General features: G+C 40.5%; 1 protein-coding gene across 4 annotated transcripts in view; it reads right to left on the reverse strand.

The window, feature by feature from the left end:
• Positions 1-21,142, reverse strand: part of dtwd2 (DTW domain containing 2) — a 160,229-nt gene that overhangs the window by 12,616 nt on the left and 126,471 nt on the right. For 3 of the 4 annotated variants that reach the window (XM_059969626.1, XM_059969628.1, XM_059969629.1), the window contains exons 5-6: positions 18,152-18,280; positions 13,614-13,680 (exon numbers count right to left, since the gene is read on the reverse strand). In XM_059969626.1, the coding sequence (XP_059825609.1) occupies positions 13,614-13,680; positions 18,152-18,280 (196 nt within the window). Of the gene's footprint in view, positions 1-10,934; positions 13,681-18,151; positions 18,281-21,142 lie in introns of those variants that run through there. The other variant, XM_059969627.1, reaches the window with a different exon arrangement.

Below are 21,142 nucleotides of genomic sequence, written 5' to 3' on the forward strand. Positions count from 1 at the left end.
TTGTGGAAAAACACTTAATCTAACTGGCATCCCTTTGGGTCCTTGTTAATGCTCTCTTTGCTGCTCTGCTGTTCGATAATATTATGAATGATCTTTAATTCACCATCAAGGGAAGTGCCACTAAACCTAAAACCTTTGATCTCCTAAACATCTAAAGACATCATTTTCTGTTTTATTACATTAACCAGTTGAATCTCCACAGACTCTTGGGTAGAAAACTCACATATTTTCCAACCCTCTTTTTTTTCAGCTTATTTTTTATTTCAGTCACATCAGCAATCAGTTGCTAGAGTTTCAGTCATACCCACCATCCAAGCAATGTCATTTACCTTTTAGCATGATTTGGCCTTGTGAACAGAGACCATATGGCATTTGGCAATGAAATTGCCAGTCAATTGGCATTGAAGTTGCTCATAGTTCAGTAATGCTGGTTCCACAAACAGTGGTTCTAGCAGTTGCAAGAATATTTTAGATGTACCTCGTCTTGCACTTCTTGACTTCCAATTTTGTTCTGAAAGCTGTTGTGTGTCATCCACTCCAGGTTCAACAATAGCTTCTGTTGATTCTTGACAGGTAGTTTGAAAACTCATTTCCCCTGGAAGTCAAAGCCAGCATGACAGTCTACTCAACATTTATCATTGGCCTTGCCCTAAAGACCTAATTGCTTTAAATCACTATTAATAAAGAAAGGTCTTCAAGAAGTTTGTTGCTTCCGGGTTAGATAGCAAACAGTATTAACTTGATTTCAAATAATAACTGTTGGTTGCTTTAAAAATTCAGGTGTCAAGATGATACATTATGGTAATTAACAATCTACATGTCACTGCATTCCATCTGGAAGAAAAAAAAGTGATGTAATCTAATATGATGTCTCCAGATATATCTTTAATATATTGTAAGCATGCTCCTGCCACTGACTAACTTATCAAGTATGCTTGAGTAGAAACATAATTGCAGTCTTAAGTCGCACTATAATTAAATGCAATTGGTGCTACAGAAGATTTCTTAAAACAGGATTAATTGAAGCATTATGGATTGTTAAAAGCCTAACACATTGTTAAAATACTTTCTCCAGCATTGGAGTTAAATGCTACAAGATGCTACAGATATAACATGTACAAATAAATTGCTGGTTAATGTTCTCAGCATTTGTTTTCAGAATTAATCTTTTGTCTTGGAAACAAACAGCTTTTTAGAAACTGCTGGTTACAAATTAATTTCAAGATGGCAACAATACTTAATATTTGAAAAGGAATTGAAATAGCTATGTTGATAAAGGCACATATGCCTGCTGAGATTACAAGGTCCCAGTTCAATTACTAGCCTATGTAGAACTAGATCAGAGCTATTTTAGAGTTTTGCAGCACAAAAGGAAGCTACTTGCCTCACCATATCTGTATTAACTTGATGGAAAAAAAAGCTATCTGCTCTCCAAATCCCCTGCCCTTGCCACAACCTATTAATTATAGTTAACTTCGCAGCCGGGGGCGTTTCTGCAAGGACATTGCGCTCCTTCGTGCTATGAAGTCTACACTCTACACTGCTCACTTTAATGCCAACTGATGGCACCAGGCACAAATGGGTAGGTACCACAAAGTATCTGATGTTTCAACCCATGTGCATGTAAGTATCGGCAGGGAAGGAAAGTGAAAAGCAGTATTGTGGACACAGCAACAGAATTTGTTGAATAATTTCCTGATAGGAATAGAAAAGATCACGGCACACACTCACAACTCTTGAGTTAACAATCAGCACCACAAAAGGTTCAGCATGAAAATCTTGAGAATAATGCATCCATTTGAACAGAATGAAGCCTGGAAACCTTTTGATAAGGGATAGCATTTAATACAATGCTAAAAGCAGTTCAGCTTTGACAGACTTTAAACTCTTCCAACTATATTTCTTTTGACTGGTCTATTTCTGTATTGGTTTGAATATCTGTTCAGTATTTGGGAAAAAAAATACCTGCAAGGACTTTAAGGCATTTAAATTGAGATAAATTTTGTTATAAGCCTTTCTGAAAAGTTCATTCAAATCATAAAATTCCACCACCACAAAGGATTTGAATTCCTCTCTATTTTTATTAAAGTTTGCACAGCTAACTAATTATCTTTATTTGTAAAGTGGCAAATCCATCCTTTCCTCATCAATTGGAACGAGTAGGGGACAGGATTGAATTTAGGAGCTGAGAGGTAATGTTGCAGCTATATAGGACCCTGGTCAGACCCCACTTGGAGTACTGTGCTCAGTTCTGGCCGCCTCACTACAGGAAAGATGTGGAAACTATAGAAAGGGTGCAGAGGAGATTTACAAGGATGCTGCCGGGATTGGGGAGCATGCCTTATGAGGAAAGGTTGAGTGAACTTGGCCTTTTCTCCTTGGAGTGACGGAGGATTAGATGTGACCTGATAGAGGTGTATAAGATGATGAGAGGCATTGATCGTGTGGATAATCAGAGGCTTTTTCCCAGGGCTAAAATGGTTGCCATAAGAGGACACGGGTTTAAGGTGCTGGGGAGTAGGTACAGAGGAGATGTCAGGGGTAAGTTTTTTACTCAGAGAGTGGTGAGTGCATGGAATGGGCTGCCGGCAATGGTGGTAAAGGCGGATACGATAAGGCCTTTCAAGAAATTTTTGGACAGGTACATGGAGCTTAGAAAAATAGAGAGCTATGGGTAAGCCTAGTAATTTCTAAGGTAGGGACATGTTCAGCACAACTCTGAGGGCCGAAGGGCCTGTATTATGTTGTAGGTTTTCTGTTTCTATGGTTCTATGATTATAGCTAAATCTGCCCAGGAAAAACCAAAATTCCACTTCAAGGATCAAGGTGCAAAGTATATTTGTCATGATCATACATATATGTCACTATATACTACCATGAGATCTATTTTCTTAAGGGCATTTGCAGTAAATACAAAGAAACACAATAGAATCAATGGAAAACTGCATCCAACAAAGACAGCAGAAAACGATCTGTACAAATACAAAGAAAACATAATAATAAGAAGAAATAAGATTTCCAAAATTAGCAAGCTCCAAAACCTGGCCTCTGTATCTCCTTCTGCAACTGGATTCTTGATTTCCACACCAGGAGACCACAGTCTGTGCCGATTGGAAATAACATCTCCTTCTCGCTGACAATCAACACTGTTGCACCTCAAGGAGGCATGCTTTGCCCACTGTTCTATTTTCTTTGCACCCATGACTGTGTGGCTAGGCACAGCTCAAAAAGCATCTATAGACTTGCTGATGATGCAACTTCTGTTGGCGGAATTTCTGACGGTAACAAGGATGCATACAGGAGCGAGATAGGTCATCTGGTTTAGTGGTGTCACAGCAACAAACTTGTACTCAGTGTCAGTGAGACCAACAATTGATTGCAGACTTTAGGAAGGGGAAGTCAAGGGAACACCACCCAGTCCTCATCAAGGGATCAGAATTGCTAAAGGGTGAGCAGTTTCAAGTTCTTGTATGCCAGCAACTCCGAGGATCTATCCTGTACCCAACATTTTGATGCAACTATTAAGAAGACAACACAGCAGCCATATTTCAGTAGGAGTTTGAGGAGATTTGGAATGTTCACTAAAGACACTCGCAAATTTCTACAGTTGGTTGAATCTCTGTCTGGTATGGAGGAGCAACTGTACAGGATTGGAAAAAGCTGTAGAAAGCAGTTAACACAACCAGCTCCATCACAGGCACCGGCTTCCCCAGCATCCAGGAAACCTTCAAAAGGCAATGCCTCAGAAAGGCAGAATCCACCATTACACAGGATGCCCTCCTCTCATTGCAACAATCAAGGAGATGGTCCAGGTACCTGAACACACACACACAATCAACTTTTCAGGATCAGCTTCTTCCCCTCCACCACTGGATTTCTGAATGGACAATGAACATACCTCAGTATTTTCCTCTCTTTTTACACTGCTTATTTTTATATTCTTATTGAAATTTATAGTTTTTAATATTATGTATTGTAATGTACTCTGCCACAAAATAACAGATTTCATGATATGCACCAGTGTTATTAAATTGGATTCTAATTCTGAGTTGGAGTCATTGAAAGTGAGTCCATAGGTTGCCGGATCACTTCAGTGTTAGGGTGAGTGAAGCTAGTTGAAGTTAACCCCTTTTGTTCAAGATCCTGACACTTGAGGGGTAATATCTGTTTCTGATCTACTCCAATCTGCTTACCAGCACAGCAGGTGCTCAAAACATGATTCCCAGCTTCCCTCCCAGACATGATGCCCAGATTCTCCATCCCACTCCCAGAAACTTGATCAATGCCTCCCCTTTCAACTCTGCACCTTCTCAGATCCTTCCTCCAAAACATAACCACATCTTCCCAATCTTTATTCCAAAATATGGTTGCTGTCTTCCCAAAACTCCCTTCAAAATCATGATGTTGCCTGCCTGATTTCTCCAAAGAAGATCCGTCCAGTATGATTTCCATTTCAGAACAACATTATGCAAGACCTCCCTGCTTCTATCCACCACTAACCTCTAATGGCTTCTCTGAGCCAAAGTTTGATCTCTTTTAGATAGGATGTCAAGCTGGCATATTTCAAATCAAAAGACATGTGGTGTTCAATTGATTGCACTGAATGGTGTGGAATAATGACTGAAAAGATTGTTGTGCACCCTCCATGCCTGTTTTAAGAGGGACTAATTTCATGGTTTCTGAGGGCATTGCACAGTTTGAAATGTGGGATATGAGAACACAGCAAACAGAATGTGGTTTCCCTCCCTCTACTATTGATGCTGCCGTCATTTGCATCTCCTCCATTTCCTGTACATTTGCACTCACTCCATCTTCCTGCTGTTGTAATAGTGATAGAGCCCTCTTGTCCTTACCCATCTGTATCCAACGCATTATCCACCGCAACTTCCGCCATCTCCAAAGGGACTCTACCGCTAAACGTATCTTTACCGTTCCCCCCCCCATCCGCGATTCCCTTGTCCATTCATCCCCACTAATTTTCCTCCAGGAACTTATCCATGCAAGTGGCTTAAGTACTACTCCTGCCCAGAGCCTTCCTCCCTCACCTCTTTGCAGGGCCCCAAACGGTCAATAGACAATAGGTGCAGAAGTGGACCATTCGGCCCTTTGAGTCTGCACCGTCATTTTGAGATCATGGCTGATCATCTATTTTCAATACCTGGTTCCTGCCTTGTCCCCATATCCCTTGATTCCCTTATCCATAAGATACCTATCTAGCTCCTTCTTGAAAGCATCCAGAGAATTGGCCTCCACTACCTTCCGAGGCAGTGCATTCCAGACCCGCACAACTCTCTGGGAGAAGAAGTTTTTCCTTAACTCTGTCCTAAATGACCTACCCCTTATTCTCAAACCATGCCCTCTGGTACTGGACTCTCCCAGCACCTGGAACATATTTCCTGCCTCTGTCTTGTCCAATCCCTTAATAATCTTATATGTTTCAATCAGATCTCCTCTCAATCTCCTTAATTCTAGCGTGTACAAGCCCAGTCTCTCTAACCTCTCTGCGTTAGACAGTCCAGACATCCCAGGAATTAACCTCGTGAATCTACGCTGCACTTCCTCTACAGCCAGGATGTCCTTCCTTAACCCTGGAGACCAAAACTGTACACAATACTCCAGGTGTGGTCTCACCAGGGCTCTGTACAAATGCAAGAGGATTTCCTTGCTCTTGTACTCAATTCCCTTTGTAATAAAGGCCAACATTTCATTAGCCTTCTTCACTGCCTGCTGCACTTGCTCATTCACCTTCAGTGACTGATGAACAAGGACTCCTAGATCTCGTTGTATTTCTCCCTTACCTAACTCTACACCGTTCAGATAATAATCTGCCTTCCTGTTCTTACTCCCAAAGTGGATAACCTCACACTTATTCACATTAAACGTCATCTGCCAAGTATCTGCTCACTCACCCAGCCTATCCAAGTCACCCTGAATTCTCCTAACATCCTCATCACATGTCACACTGCCACCCAGCTTAGTATCATCAGCAAATTTGCTGATGTTATTCTCAATGCCGTCATCTAAATCGTTGACATAAATCATAAACAGCTGTGGTCCCAATACCGAGGCCTGTGGCACCCCACTAGTCACCACCCACCATTCTGAGAAACACCCATTCACTGCTACCCTTTGCTTTCTATCTGCCAACCAGTTTTCTATCCATGTCAATGTCTTCCCCCAATGCCATGAGCTTTGATTTAACCCACCAATCTCCTATGTGGGACCTTATCAAATGCCTTCTGAAAATCGAGGTACACTACATCCACTGGCTCTGCCCCGTCTAATTTCCTGGTTACATCCTCGAAAAACTCCGACAGATTAGTCAAGCATGATTTACCCTTGGTAAATCCATGCTGGCTCGGCCCAATCCTATCACTGCTATCTAGATATGCCACTATTTCATCTTTAATAATGGACTCTAGCATCTTCCCCACCACCGATGTCAGGCTGACAGGTTGATAGTTCTCTGTTTTCTCCCTCCCTCCTTTCTTAAAAAGTGGGATAACATTAGCCATTCTCCAATCCTCAGGAAATGATCCTGAAACTAGGGAACATTGGAAAATGATTACCAATGCATCTGCAATTTCCAGGGCCACCTCCTTTAGTACTCTAGGATGCAGACCATCTGGACCTGGGGATTTGTCAGCCTTCAGTCTACTCATCACCGTTTCCTTCCTAATGTCAAACTGTTTCATTTCCTCTGTTACCTTATGTCCTTGGCCCATCCATACATCTGGGAGATTGCTTGTGTCTTCCTTAGTGAAGACAGTTCTAAAGTACTTATTAAATTCTTCTGCCATTTCTATGTTTCCCATAACAATTTCACCCAATTCATTCTTCAAGGGCCCAACATGGTTCTTAACTATCTTCTTTCTCTTCACATACCTAAAAAAGCTTTTGCTATCCTCCTTTATATTCCTGGCTAGCTTGCGTTCGTACCTCATTTTTTTCTCCCCGTATTGCCTTTTTAGTTAAGTTCTGTTGTTCCTTTAAAAACTTCCCAATCATCTGTCCTCCCACTCACCTTAGCTCTGTCATACTTCCTTTTTTTTAAATGCTATGCAATCTCTGACTTCCTTTGTCAACCACTGTGGCCCCTTTCCCCCCTTTGAATCCTTCCTTCTCCGGGGGATGAACTGATTTTGCACCTTGTGCATTATTCCCAAGAATACCTGCCATTGCTGTTCCACTGTCTTTTCTGCTAGGCTATCCGTCCAGTCAACTTTGGCCAGCTCCTCCCTCATGGCTCCATAGTTTCCCCTGTTCAACTGCACCTCCGAGCTGCCTTTATCCTTCTCAAATTGCAGATAAAAACTTATCATATTATGATCACTACCTCCTAATGGCTCCTTTACTTCAAGATCGCTTATCAAATCCTGTTCATTACATAACACTAAATCCAGAATAGCCTTGTCCCTGGTCGACTCTCGTACAAGCTGTTCCAAGAATGCATCCCTTAGGCACTCTACAAACTTCCTATCCTGGGGTCCAGCACCAACTTGATTCACCTGCATGTTGAAATCCCCCATAACTACTGCAACATTACCTTTGCCACATGCCAATGTTAACTCCCTATTCAACTTGCACCCAATATCCATGCTACTTCCAGGTGATGTAATGCTTCCAACTGTGAATCTTCTGAGATTGTCTATTGTGTCCAGTACTCCTGAAGTGGCCTCCATTATATTGGTGAGACGCATCATAAACAGGGGGAATCACTTTGTTGAGCACGTCTGCACCAAATGCCACAAATGGGACTTCCAGTTGGCGAAACCTTTTAATTCCGATTCCCATTCACTTTCTGATGTGTTGAGCCATGGCCTCCTCTTGTACCAAGATGAGGCCGCCTTCATGGTGGAGGAGCAGCACCTTATATTCCATCTGGGTAACCCCCTGTCTGATGGCATGAATATCTATTTCTCCTTCAGGTGAATATAAGTCACCCCTCCCCCCCCCCCCCACACCATTCTCCACTTTAACCTTTTACTACTTCTTATCTGCCTATTACTTACCCCTGGGTCGTCTCCCCTTTCCCTTTCTTCAATTATCCACTCTCCTCTCCTATCAGATTCTTTCTTCTCCAGCCTTTGACCTTTCCCATTCACCTGGCTTCACCTATCACCTTCCAGCTAGTCTCTTTCCCCTCCCCCACCTTTTTAATCAGGCATCTTCTCCCTTCCTTCTCGGTCCTGAAGAGGGCCTTGGCCTGAAACTTCTACTCTTTACTCTTTTGCGTTGATTCTGCCAGACCTGCTGAGTTTCTCCAGCATTTTGGTGTGTTGCTTTGGATTTCCAGCACCTACTGATTTTCTCGTGTTAAAACAACTGCCTTTCCTGCATTGTCATTTTAACATTCCCAAAGGTATGAGAGAACCCTACTGTAGTACTCTAGTCTCTGCCATTGGCATAGCAGTTGGTACAATTGCTGTACAGCGCCAGTGATTACCGATCAGGGTTCAATTCCCACCACTGACTATAAGGAATTTGTCCATTATCCCCTCATCTGTTTGGTTTTTCTCCAGGTGCTCCACGTTCTATAGTCAGAGTTCAAGAGTTAGGGCATACTACATTAGTGCCAGAAATGTGGCGACACTTGCACAATCCTTGGACTGTGTTGGATGAAAAACAATGTATTTCACTGTATGTTTTGATGGTTCAGAGTTAACGGCAGGCTCTAGAACCAGAGATCACAGTCCTAATACACAGAATTTCAAATTCAGAACTGAGAAAAGATCTCTTCCTCCACAGGATAGTGAAAGTCTGTTAATGTCTAATTCTGCGATGTACATTTTTTTTCCCCAAATCGGAGCTTGATTTAAGCAAGGACCTTCCTCTTGTAAGAAAAACACCTCTTGTTGCAGAACAAGTTAATACTACCGTATAGTGGTGCTAGATAGTTTGTGAACCCTGTTCAGAAATGCTTTTGTAGCCCTTTCTAGCTTCATGCATCACTACAATTCTTCTTCTAAGGTCCTCTGAAATTTGTTTTGATCGATGCATGGTGCACATAAACAGATCTTTCGTGAGAGGAGCAGGCTCTGTCAGTGACTTTGTGTGTCTTTTTTTATATGGGGCAGTACCCCTCTACAACTTACATCTCCAATCTCATCTTATTGATTTGGAACACCTGACTCCAAATAGCTTTTGTAGAAGACATTACCCCAGAGGTTCACATACTTTTTCCCAACAAATACATGTAGTATTGGATAATTTTTCTCAATAAATAAATGAACAAGTGTAGTGTTTCTTTCGTGTTATTTATTTAATTGGGTTCTTTTTATCTAGTTTTAGGACTTATGTTTTAGGTCATATTTATGCAAAAATAGAGAAAATTCTACAGGGTTCACAAACTTTATATGACTACTATAAATTACCTAAGCATATGAAAAAGAATTAGACCATACAAAAATAGTAAGGGCTCACAGAAAACCTCTAGTTAATTGGAAGGCATGCAGCATTGGTAACCAGAATATGAATGGGGGTTCAACTAGCAGCAGCTTGGGTTGGGAGAGGAAAAACCCTTGCAATTCCCTGTCAGCCCTGAAAGAAATTTACTACGTTCCATGGGACCACAATGACAAGGAAACACAATCCCACTATTCCACTTAGTTTTTCTGTAGGATAATATTTGTTAGTTGGGATTTCAACCAACTTCCTTTCGATTCTTGTTGCAATTAATTCACGTTCCTTGCAGAAATTGGCTTTGGAGCAACAGCTTGTCGGGTTATATGCAGATTGGACTCCTGGTCATCCTTCAATGACCAGCTTAATTAGCTTATGACCCAGCTGATCACTGTAGCGCTTTGATGGTGATAATCAGTTCAGAATGAGTGTACATGCAACTGTAGAAATAGATGTTAACATGAAATATAAAATTGAAAATGATTTGTCTACAAATGGAATGACTAGTACCAGTATGTTACCGAGATTAAAATTTACATTGATATTGTTGAAAATTCGCAATATTTCCTGAAAAAGTATATCCCTTGTAGGCTCATGTGTCAAAATGCCTAATTTCTGTACGTAATGATATTGAGTATAATGGCTATTTGACACTGAATTATTTAATTATTCAAATTGCATTGTCTTTTGAAAGTTTTACAAATGTCATCTGAAACCTGTTCAGACTACAGACTACTAAGTACTTCCAGAACATGCAGGAAGTTCACTAGATTGATTCTGAGTATTGAAGGCTTGTGTGACTGGGCCTGTATCTTCTGGAGTTTAGAAAATTAAGAGGACTGCTCAATGGAACTTACAAGATTATTAAGGTATATGGCAGAGAGATATGGAATTGATGGCTGGGTCTAGAACCAGGGGTCACATTCTTAATATATGGAATTGCCCGTTCAGAACTGAGAAGTGATTTCTTTCTCCACAGGCTAGTGCATTTTTCGAATTCTTTAACTAATTGGGCTGTGGATGCTAAGTCACCTAGTATATTCCGGACAGGGATTTTTAGTTTTTTGGACACTAAGATAATGAAAGGATTTGGGATTAATGTAGGCACCGAGATAAAAGATCAGTCATGACCTACTGAAAGGTGAAGGAATAAACCAGAAGGCCTATTCCTGCTTCTACTTCTTTTGTTTAATATGTAGTTTCGGAAGCAGAAGGAGATTGCATTCTGCTTTAGACCTTACCTTTATTAGGTGAAACCGACAGTTTTCAAATGAGTAACTAAAACTAATTGACATTATTCACTCATACTGATGTTCTGGCTGTAAAATTAACACAAAAGCAAACACAACATGGATATTTTTATTCTTCATGTGTCGCTCATTCTACATGTTTTCCTTGATTGCCAGTAGAGCTTTGAGATTTCTCTTCTACCAATGTTAATCTCTGGGAAATAGTAGGGTTTATGATCAACAGATGATCACAGAAGTAAAAGGCAATACATATTATTTACAAATGAACAGTCAAAAGTCATCTAGAAATGTATTTTTTCAGCAATATTTTATTGAAAACAGATACAAAAGTGGTAATTCATAGTAAACCTGTCTCTACATTCATTACTAAGTAAAAGGTGTAATGAAATCTGCATATTCCATTTTCATATGATGTATTTCTTTAAGTATAACAACTTATAAACTGAGCAGATATTTTAAAAAAATCTTACACAGGTATGGTGATCAAGTAAACAAATAGTAACTGGGCATTTGTAATTCACTTTCCATACTTTTTTTTCTTCAAGGGATACGCTTGTTTTGTAGCTGACTTGTTTCATAATATGAGCTTCTCATCTTACACTGCTCCCCACATTAGCTCTTGGGGCAGTTGCTAATTGACTCACCTGGAAAGTTTAACTTTTCCTTGTATTTTACCAGTCTTGAAATATCTCATAGTAAGCAAGCTTGGGGATCAGCAACTAAGCACATGGTAACTATAGCTAGAAACTCTGCTCGTATTATACATAATCACACAATTATTTACTTTTTGGTCAAATAATTACTTAAGATTGTTTTTTGACTTTGACTCTCTGCTAGTCACTCTTCACTGCGGACCATTTACACACTCCACTAACTTTACAGTGCACTGACACCATCCCTTTACCTCCTCAGATGCTGCTTGTTCTGCTGAGTCTTTATTTGCCCCACTCCATTGAAAATGATAGTTAATTAAACACAGATGTCACCACATACAGAGAAAGCATTGATGAAAGGCAGTGGTGTAAATGCACATAAGTTTTGTTTTACCGAATTCTTTCTCACCAACTTCCTGTTCAAACCAGCCAAACTGTTCAAAACTGACATCAAAGTCTCACTAAGAATTGTAGGAGCTGATTCAAGTTCTTTATCTAATATAAAATGTAATCTCATATATTCCCGCTTAGATCAAGATCAGGCAAAATTAAGTGTCTTCCCCATCTACAGGTTTCCCACACATTTTGCTTTTCCACTTTGTTCTACATATTGAGCAACTGCGGTTTCAATCTGACATGATCTTCAGCCAGAGTGGTGAATCTGTGGAATTCTTGCCACGGGCAGCTGTGGAGGCCAAGTCTGTATGTATATTTAAGGCAGAGGTTGATGGATTCTTGACTGGTCAGGGCATGAAGGGATATGGGGAGGAAGCAGGAGACTGGGACAGAGAGGAAAAATGGATCAGCCATGATGGAATGGCAGAACAAACTCGATGGGCCAAATGGCCTAATTTTACTCCTTTGTCTTATGATGCTGTAGATACCTGTGGGATTTTGTGAGCTAATTACTCACAGACCTACTCTTTTGAATTTTAATGACACAGACATTTACTTTTAATTCTAATTAACAAAACCGTTCTGAGTTTAGAGATCAATTTAAACACCTAATGTCACAGCTACATAAATCTACTCAATTAGAGTTATGCTTTAAGAAGGCCTATGTAACCAATACAACATGATATACTCTGGAATTGGGGTGTATGGGTAGCACCTCTGGTGAAAGGGCTTGTGTCCAGTCTGGGGTAGCTCACTCAACTGTGCTCCTCACTGGACACTCGGCTCTCAGCCGGGGCTCCAAGCAGCTGTCTGAATGTGACAGCAGCCACACACCAGAGCACTGCTTCAACAGGTGAGGGTAGCCAGTGGGCCTCATACCCCGGTGAAGTAGAGACACGTCTGTCCTAGCATGTGAACTCAGTTCAGGCGGATGAGGTCTACAGTGAGATTCGACGGGCCTGCAATGCTCTGTGGAGACCGAAGGGTGTGACAAGGCACAGAAGTCATGGTCATCCTCTGCAACCAGAAAAGACTCCACTTGTGATGACTACTTGTCCCACTGAGGTGGAACTGCCCCAGTGCAATGGCTCTTCCACTTGAAAAACTCTCTGCACAGGTTTCCTGCCAATGTTAGATATGATGGACAATCACTATAATCCATGAGTATGTGTTTGCTGGAGTATATCCAAGATTTCCACTCTTCATCCTCCTGAAGCATCTACTTATGTAGAGTGCACCTGACAGGAGGGGAATTGGAGCAGAGTGTGGGGAGAGGCAGAAAAAAGTTTAAAATGTTTCCAGACCTAAGCCATAAGAATGGAAAAAATACTCAAGATTCCGGTATTGTCCCATCTGGCAACTTGAAGACAGCTTTAGCAGCCTAGACTGAAAACCGAGACTGCAATGAAATAATCCATTCTCATGGAAACTTCCAGCAAAACTAAAGAAAAAATTGCTGCATTGATCTGTCCTGAATATTGCAGAATACCATAAAAAGACAAAGTAATTAACTAAATATTGAGGAGTTGAATTTTCTGCAATTGCAGCACCATAACAATGGCCCAATTTCAGAAGGAAACGAACTAAGTAAGATTTCTGATGAATATTTGCACCTAAATTATGGAAGTACAACAGAAGAAACACTGAGGAAATATGTCCCAAGTGAATTTGTTAAGCGTCATAATAGAAATAGAAGCTAGCTAGGAATTCAACTTAAGGAAACTGATGACCAGTTGAAATGATCCAGAGATAGAAGACCATGAGTCAAAGAACCTGTGCTCCGAAAAATAATGTCATACTAAAATTATACTCCTGTTCTAGTCTTTGACCAAACGTTCCATTCTCTTAAGTTTACGCTTATTCTTTGGCATTGGTTTTGTATACAACCCATTCTTAATCAGATGTTCCTTACTGTGATGGACTTGAGCTCCGTGTTGAAGCTGGAATGAGCACAATGCCTGAAGAGGTCGCAGAATGACCTGTTAATTTAAAACAACACAATCACCTGAATTTCATCTTAACATTCTAACATCAATATTTTACTATCTCTAAGATAGTAACTGTTAAGGCAGAAATTACATTCTCCTTTTAATTAGTCAGGAAAACAAGAAATAAGTCTTGCAAGTCTTCAAGCTTTTGACCATTCAAGTGTGCTCACTGATAAACACGACAGTCACTTGGCTTGGAGCACTACTGCACAAACCGTAAGATGGACAAATAATTTACTGGTTTGAATAATTCAAAGTGTATAAGACAGTATTTGAACCAAACAATTATCAAATTTCAAGTGTGCGGTTGCAAGCGCATGGCATAAAGTCATAATCTTTACAGTAATTTAAAAATACTGTCAGATCCCATGATCTACGGTTCAAACAATAGTTCTCCACAAGTGGTGGGTTTCCACACCACCTGTGCAGACTGGCTGTTCGGTATCTCCAGGATTGGCCGGTAAAACGTGTGCCTTTGGGGGGCGGCCCAGCAGACGACCCGATTCCTCGCCAATTTTGCCGACTGAGGCGCCGTGCGGGACTGAAACATTGAGACAGCAGGTGGTTTGTGCTGCAACCCCTCACTTGAGTATATCTCTCTCTTTGTCTCTGTCTCTCTCTCGTTGGAGGGCGAGAGCCTGTCGGTCCCCAAGTCAGTGGGTTTGGAGAAGTGACATGGAATATTGTAACATTGGAACAGCGAGCTACTGCTCTCCGCTCTCGTTTTTGAAGCAATCTCTCTCTCACTCACTGGGGACAGAGAGCCTGTCTGAGATACCAGAGTGCTGGGTTATGGACTGTAGTTTTTGATGGATTCTAAATCAAGATCTCTTTGGGGCTTTTGATACTGCTTGCACAGTGAAGGGGTGGGGGGGGGGGCGCCGTCGGTGCATCTGCTGGTGCAAGTGAGAGGAGAAAGTGGGAACTTTGGGGTTTTGATATGACTATCATTCATTCTCTGGGGTTTCTTGTTTCGTAGCGAAGAGTAAGGGTTTCAGGTTGTATACTGTATACAGTCTCTGATATTAAATTGAACTATTCGAACCAGTCCTTCTTTTGTGATGTTGCTCAAGGTGGAAGTGCCAATGGAGTTCTGATAATGGAGCTTCCCATCTACCCACTGGCCAGATTAGATTCAAGGAAACGAAAAGCAGTCAGACAAAAAATGGGAACTAAACGACAGTTAATCTGATTAATTGTCATATAAATAGAACAAAGAACTTTAAGTCACAAGAGCAGGCACTTTGGCCCATGATGTTATGCCAAACTAATATGCAAATTCAGTAATAAGGAACGTGGAAAAATCATACCATGGTTTCATGAAAAGAAAAGTTTGACAAATCTGAAACACAAGGATATCTACATATGCTGGGAATCTTGAGAAACACATAGAAAATGCCCGAGAAAGTCAGCATCTATGGAGGGGAATAAAACAGTCATTATTTAAGGCCGACAGTTTCATCAGGATTGGTAGAGAGAAACCACAATAAAAGGATGAGGGTGATAGGTAAAAGCAAGTGAAGGGAAAGATAGGTGGATAGGAGAGAGGGGGTGGAGTAGGAAACTGGGAGGCGATTGGTAGAAGAGGGAAAGTACTGTAGGAATGACAAATCTTAAAGCTATCTGAAGATGTAAATAGCACTATCAGCATAAAGGACCTAGTTTACCAAAAGAAAATTTGTAAGATGTTGCATGAAAGTTTAAAAGAAAAATAAAGCAATGTGATTGGGACAATATATTACCATGAATACAGGATTTGTTAATAGATGAAACACGAAGAATAGAAATAAATGGATCTTTTTCAGCTTGACAGGCATTTACCAATAGGAAACCACAAGGATCAATATACTAGCCTCAGCTATTTGCAATTTATCTTCATGACTTAGATGAAAGAACAAAAAGTAATCTGGCAAGTTTACTGATGAATCAAAGGCGGCTGGGAAGTGAAGTGGAAGCAATGATTATTGAAAGGAATAAAGATAGGTGAAATGAGGGCAAAATGATAATAGTAATAATTCATTTTGTTGGGGACAATATACAACAGAATATTTCTCAGAAGTGAGAATCTAATACAAAATGATGTGCATTTGCACCTAAAATATAAAAGTTATGTTCATATATAAAAGCTAATAGCTGGGATGGCACATGAGAAGCAGGGTTTTATTTCAAAATGACTAGAGCATAAAAATAAGAAAGGATTAGACCATAAGACACAAGAGCCGAATTAGGCCCTTCAGCCTATTGAGTCTGCTCTGCCATTCCATCACGGCAGATTTATGATGCCTCTCGGAACCACCAGCTTTCACAGCCTATTTTCTGTAAAATCAAGCTATTTAAAGTCACACTACTTAATAAGTATGGTATGCAAATAAAGCAGCCATCCCAGCATTACAGCAATTAGAGCCTCAATGATGTCATCTTGGGAGAGGAAATTGATTTTGGTTTGTTTATCTTTCTAGTAAATGGCACTTTCCAAATGAAGATTGAATGAACTTAACTCTTGCTGTGAGTTGAACAGTTCTGATTAATTCTGATCATTAGCTCCATGTCCACTGGAAATTTGTTGGTGATATGATATTGTGGCAAGAGGGTCAGTATTGGGGCAATTATGAGGTTTTGTCTAATTCTAGTCTTACTGGGATTAGTTCCATTATAAACCAGTTGGTACATTGTGGAGCAAATATAAGATGGAGACAAATTTCAGTGGACAACCAAGTGAGTGGAGTGTTCCGCTTTTGCAACTGAAGAACGAAACCAAAGGCTTTAGCAAGATCAAAGAAGACATTTATATTGCTAGTTCAGATCCCCGAATCTTTTCTTGGAATTGTCACACAGTGAGTATCAAGCACTTTGTATTCCACACCATTGTGGGACACAGACCTTGGCTTATTCTAGAAAATATATATTATTTTTATGCCCGATACCACTCGGAACACAGTCATGGGAGTAAGTTACTCAATGGAAAGATGCATCCTTGAAACCATGTGACTTCTCCAGTGAATAAGACCATAAGACATAAGAGCAGAATTAGATCATTCAGCCCATTGAGTCTGCTCCACCACTCCATCATGGCTGGTCCATCATCCCTCTCAACCCCATTCAGCTGCCTTCTCCCTGTAACCTTTGATGCCCTGACCAATCAAGAACTTATCAAACTCTGCCTTAAATATACCCAGTGACTTAGTCTGCACAATCGGCTGTCACAATGAATTCCACAGATACACCGGTCTCAGGCTAAAAAAAATGCTTCCTCATCTCTGTTCTAAATTGACTTCTCTCAATTCTAAGGCCATGCTTTCTGGTCCCAAACTCTCCCACTATAGGAAACATAGTCTCCATATCAACTCTATCCAGACCTTTTAATATTCAATAGGTTTCAATGAGATTGCTCCTCATTCTTCTAAACTCCAAGCAGTACAGGCCCAGAACAATTAAATGCTGCTCATATGATAACTCTTTCATTCCTGGGATCATTCTTGTGATCCTTCATGGACCCTCTCCAATACCAGCACATCTTTCCTTGGAAAAGGGGCCCAAAACTGCTCACAATATTCCAAGTGTGGTCTGGCCAAAGCCTCAGTATCTCATCCTTGTTCTTATATTCTCGTACTCTCGAAATGAATGCTAAAATTGCATTTGCCTTCCTTACCACTGACTTGATCTGTAAGTTAGCGAATCCTGTACAAGGGCTCCAAGTTCCTTTGCACCTCTGTTTTTTGAATTTTCTCCCCTTTTAGAAAATAGTCTATTCCTTCTACCAAAGCTCATGACCATACACTTCCCTACACTATATTCCATCTGCCACTTCTTTGCCCATTCTGCAAATCTGACCAAGTCCTTCTGTAGACTCCCTGCTTCCTCAACACTACCTGGACCTCCACCTATCTTCATATTGTCTGCCAGTGTGGCCACAAAGCCGTCAATTTCCGTCATCTGAATCACTGACATATAACATGAAAAGAAGCAGTCCCAACACCAATCCCTGTAGCACACCACTAGTTACTGGCAGTCAACCAGAAAAGGGCCTCTTTATTCCCACTCTTTGCCTCCTACCAGTCAGCCAATCTTCTGTCAATGTTAGTGACCTCCTTGTAATCCCATGGGCTCTTACCTTGTTAAACAGCCTCATGTGTGAAGCCTTGTCAAAGGCCTTCTGAAAATCCAAGCAAACAATGTCCTTGTAGGGTTTGTTTGAGATGACACCCTGAATACCATGGTCAGTTAGTTTTTGTCTTCCTTGGGTTATCTTGTAAACTAAAGCGAGATTGAATGGGATGGATTTGTTCATGCTGGTGTAGTGAAACAGTTTGCACCCAGAGTGCTGTTTCATAAACTCAAACAACTCTGACTGACTTAGACTTTTGATGTAATAAGAGAGCCTTGTCAATAGGTTCACATTCCTTTCGCTATAATTCTACTACACACAACTTGTGTGAAATTGTGATTCTTGGAAGCTACTTACCTCATGAATGTAGTGGTCCTTTTCTACAATGGAGAGAGCAAAGGCTGCACATTCCAGCGTAGAGAGACATGTATTGTTTGGCTGAGTTCGAATTATGTACTGGCTTGATAAACTGGTTTTCAGTTGAACCTAAACACAGAATGAAAAAAACTAATTATTATTTCAAAGCCAATAATTTCATAATCCAATTCCCTGAAAGTGTGACTATCTTTGGCATAATAAAACATTGCAAGACACTTGGCGAAGGTATTATCTAACAAATATTTGAGATATATGACATTGATCCACAGAGAGTAAGCCAAATACAAGGCCAAGGGAAATTCACTTGCCACAGAATACTCAGTCTTTGACTTCTTGTTACCATGGTATTTTTGTGGTCATTTTAGCTAAGATTCTAAGCTATTGTGATCCCTTCGTCAATCTCTGCCACTGGATGATTATGGCTAAGGAATATGATGAAACAAATACCAATGGAAACCAGAGGGAGAAAGTGATACTGTTCTCTGGAGATGCTCCCATACTTGCGTTAGTGGAAAGAATCACTGGCTTAGCACAAACTTGTGAGTAACAGGCAACAGCAGGTCATGGTGAATGGTTGTCTGGAGTGAGTTATGTAGTGATAGTTCCCAGAGATCGGTGTTGTGGCTGTTGTTTTATTTAATGCAAGTTAATTACCTAGATGGGGTGCATGTCACAATTTCGAAGTTTGCCAATGACACAAACTTGACAGCATTGGGAACTGTACAGACAAAACACATAAACGGCCTGGTGGGATGGGTGAACCATGTCAGATGAGGTTTAATGTGAAGAAATGTGAGTTACTGTTTTGGTAGGACGAATGAGCGGTGGCAATGTAAAATAAAAGCCTTTGTTTTAAAGGAGGTGCCTGAGTAGAGGTCCCAAATCACAAATCATTGTAAGTGTCAGGGCTGGTTGAGTCAGTGGCTCACAATTCTGGACTTTATCAATAGAAGTGCAGAATATTAAAAGAGGAAAGTCATACTGAGTCTTTATAAAACACAGGCCTGGTCTCAAGTTGAGCCTTGTTCCTCAAGATAAGAAGCGTATGAGACATTAGAGAGAGTCCAGTAGAGATTTATGGTTCCTTATATAAGAGACTAGAGTCATGAAGATGGATTAAAGAGGTTTGGACTGTTTACTTTAGAAAAGGCTGAGAGAATATTTGATGAAAGTATATAAATATTGAGCAATTAGAATAGAGTGAATAGTAGGAGGATGTTTCTGCTGGTGGCAAACACAAGGTATAAAATTAAACAGAGAATCGGTGGTAGGTTTCATTCAGGTGTTGAAAAGAAAGTTAAAAAATATAGTGAGAAAAATATATGGTGAGTAAATCTATGGAGTTGCTCTGGTACAGGTAAGAGGGCAGAATGAACCAGTTGTACATCAGTGAGTATTTCAGTAAGTACCACTGTTAATGACACTTTCCATCATACTGCTGGTCTTTATGAAAGAGCTGATGGGATGGTGCTGGGCCAGATTATCACTGAATCACACAATATAGAAACAGGCTATTCAGCCAACTAGCCAAACATCCATCGGCAATCCATTTACTTTTATTCTCCCCTCATTCCCGTTAACTCCCCACCAACCTAAAAACCAGGGTAAATTTACAATTATACCACCAACACGTGGATGAAATTGGAACATCCAGGGGAAACGTATGCAGACATACGAAGAATGTACAGACTACAAACAGATAGCATTGGAGATCAGGACTTAACCTGGGTTGCTGGAACTGTGAAGCAGGAGCTCTATCAGTTGAATCACTGATAATTTTCCAATTTCCCACTTCTGCTGAAAGGTCTCTAACATGAAGTGTTAGCTCTTCTTCTCTTTCCACAAATGCTGCCCAATTTGCTGAGGTTCTGTCTGAATTTCAGATTTCCAGCATCTGCAGCTTTTATTCGGAAGTGTTCACTCTGCTGGGTACACTACATGTATGGTAGTGGTACTGAAACAGTTTGGACAGAAACAAAATGAAGAAGGGTGATGATGAAGAATCTCAGCCCGAAACTTCGACTATTCCTTTTCAGAGATGCTGCCTGAGCGGTTGAGTTCCTCCAACATTTTGTGTGTGTTACTCTGGACTTCCAGCATCTGCAGAATCTCCTGTGTTATGGTCCCAGAACCTTTTCTGAAACAAAAGCTCTCAGGAGCCTCTTAATATCATAAGGTGTGAAACAAATTGCAGAAAACCGGCATCTGTGATGGTTGTGGTCTCAGCAGGAGGCTCAAGTGGATCATCCAGCAAGAAGGGTGAAGATGGTTGCAAATGCTTTGGCTTTATCTCACAAATCGGTATCTGGGGCTCTGCTCTCATTTCATCTACAAAATGAAACATCCCTCGGGAAGAGTCCAAGGAGCATCAGTGATACTTCTGTTTCACATAAACATTTTAGATTCTACAGTAGTTGTGTACTTTCACAACGGAATTAAAATCCAATTTCCACAGAAGTTAATCTGTCAAGTAGCCCTGGTCTTTTAGATATACTCACAAAACTATAAAAAAAACACACCTATACAGTACAGACATACTGTCATTAAGACATAAATAAATAATAATTTTCTGGAAAGAACGTATAAAGTAGCAGTAATTCAAAATGACAGCTTAAGAGCTGTCTGTAGATTCCATGGGGATTTCCAGTCATGGAACTATTGTAAATGTATGTCACAAAACAATCTGGCTTTCTGCCAAGTCATGCTTATTAACTGAATCTTCTGCCATCCTCAGTCTACATCAAATTGTCCATTTTTGTTAAATTGAACCCCCCCTCCCTCACAGACACATCTAATTTTAGGTGTTTAAATGGGCTTGAATTTCCACTTCGAACACCAACAGCATTCTGCACTCAAAAATGCACTTATTTTGTGAAGTGTTGGCAGTGGGAAGCAAAGTCAGCAATGAACTAATGCGGTAGAGCAGCATTTTAAAAAGGTCTTTTCGAGATAATCTCAATTAAAAAAAAA

Source organism: Hypanus sabinus, chromosome 5 (assembly GCF_030144855.1).
Source record: "Hypanus sabinus isolate sHypSab1 chromosome 5, sHypSab1.hap1, whole genome shotgun sequence".
Classification (NCBI taxonomy): domain Eukaryota; kingdom Metazoa; phylum Chordata; class Chondrichthyes; order Myliobatiformes; family Dasyatidae; genus Hypanus; species Hypanus sabinus.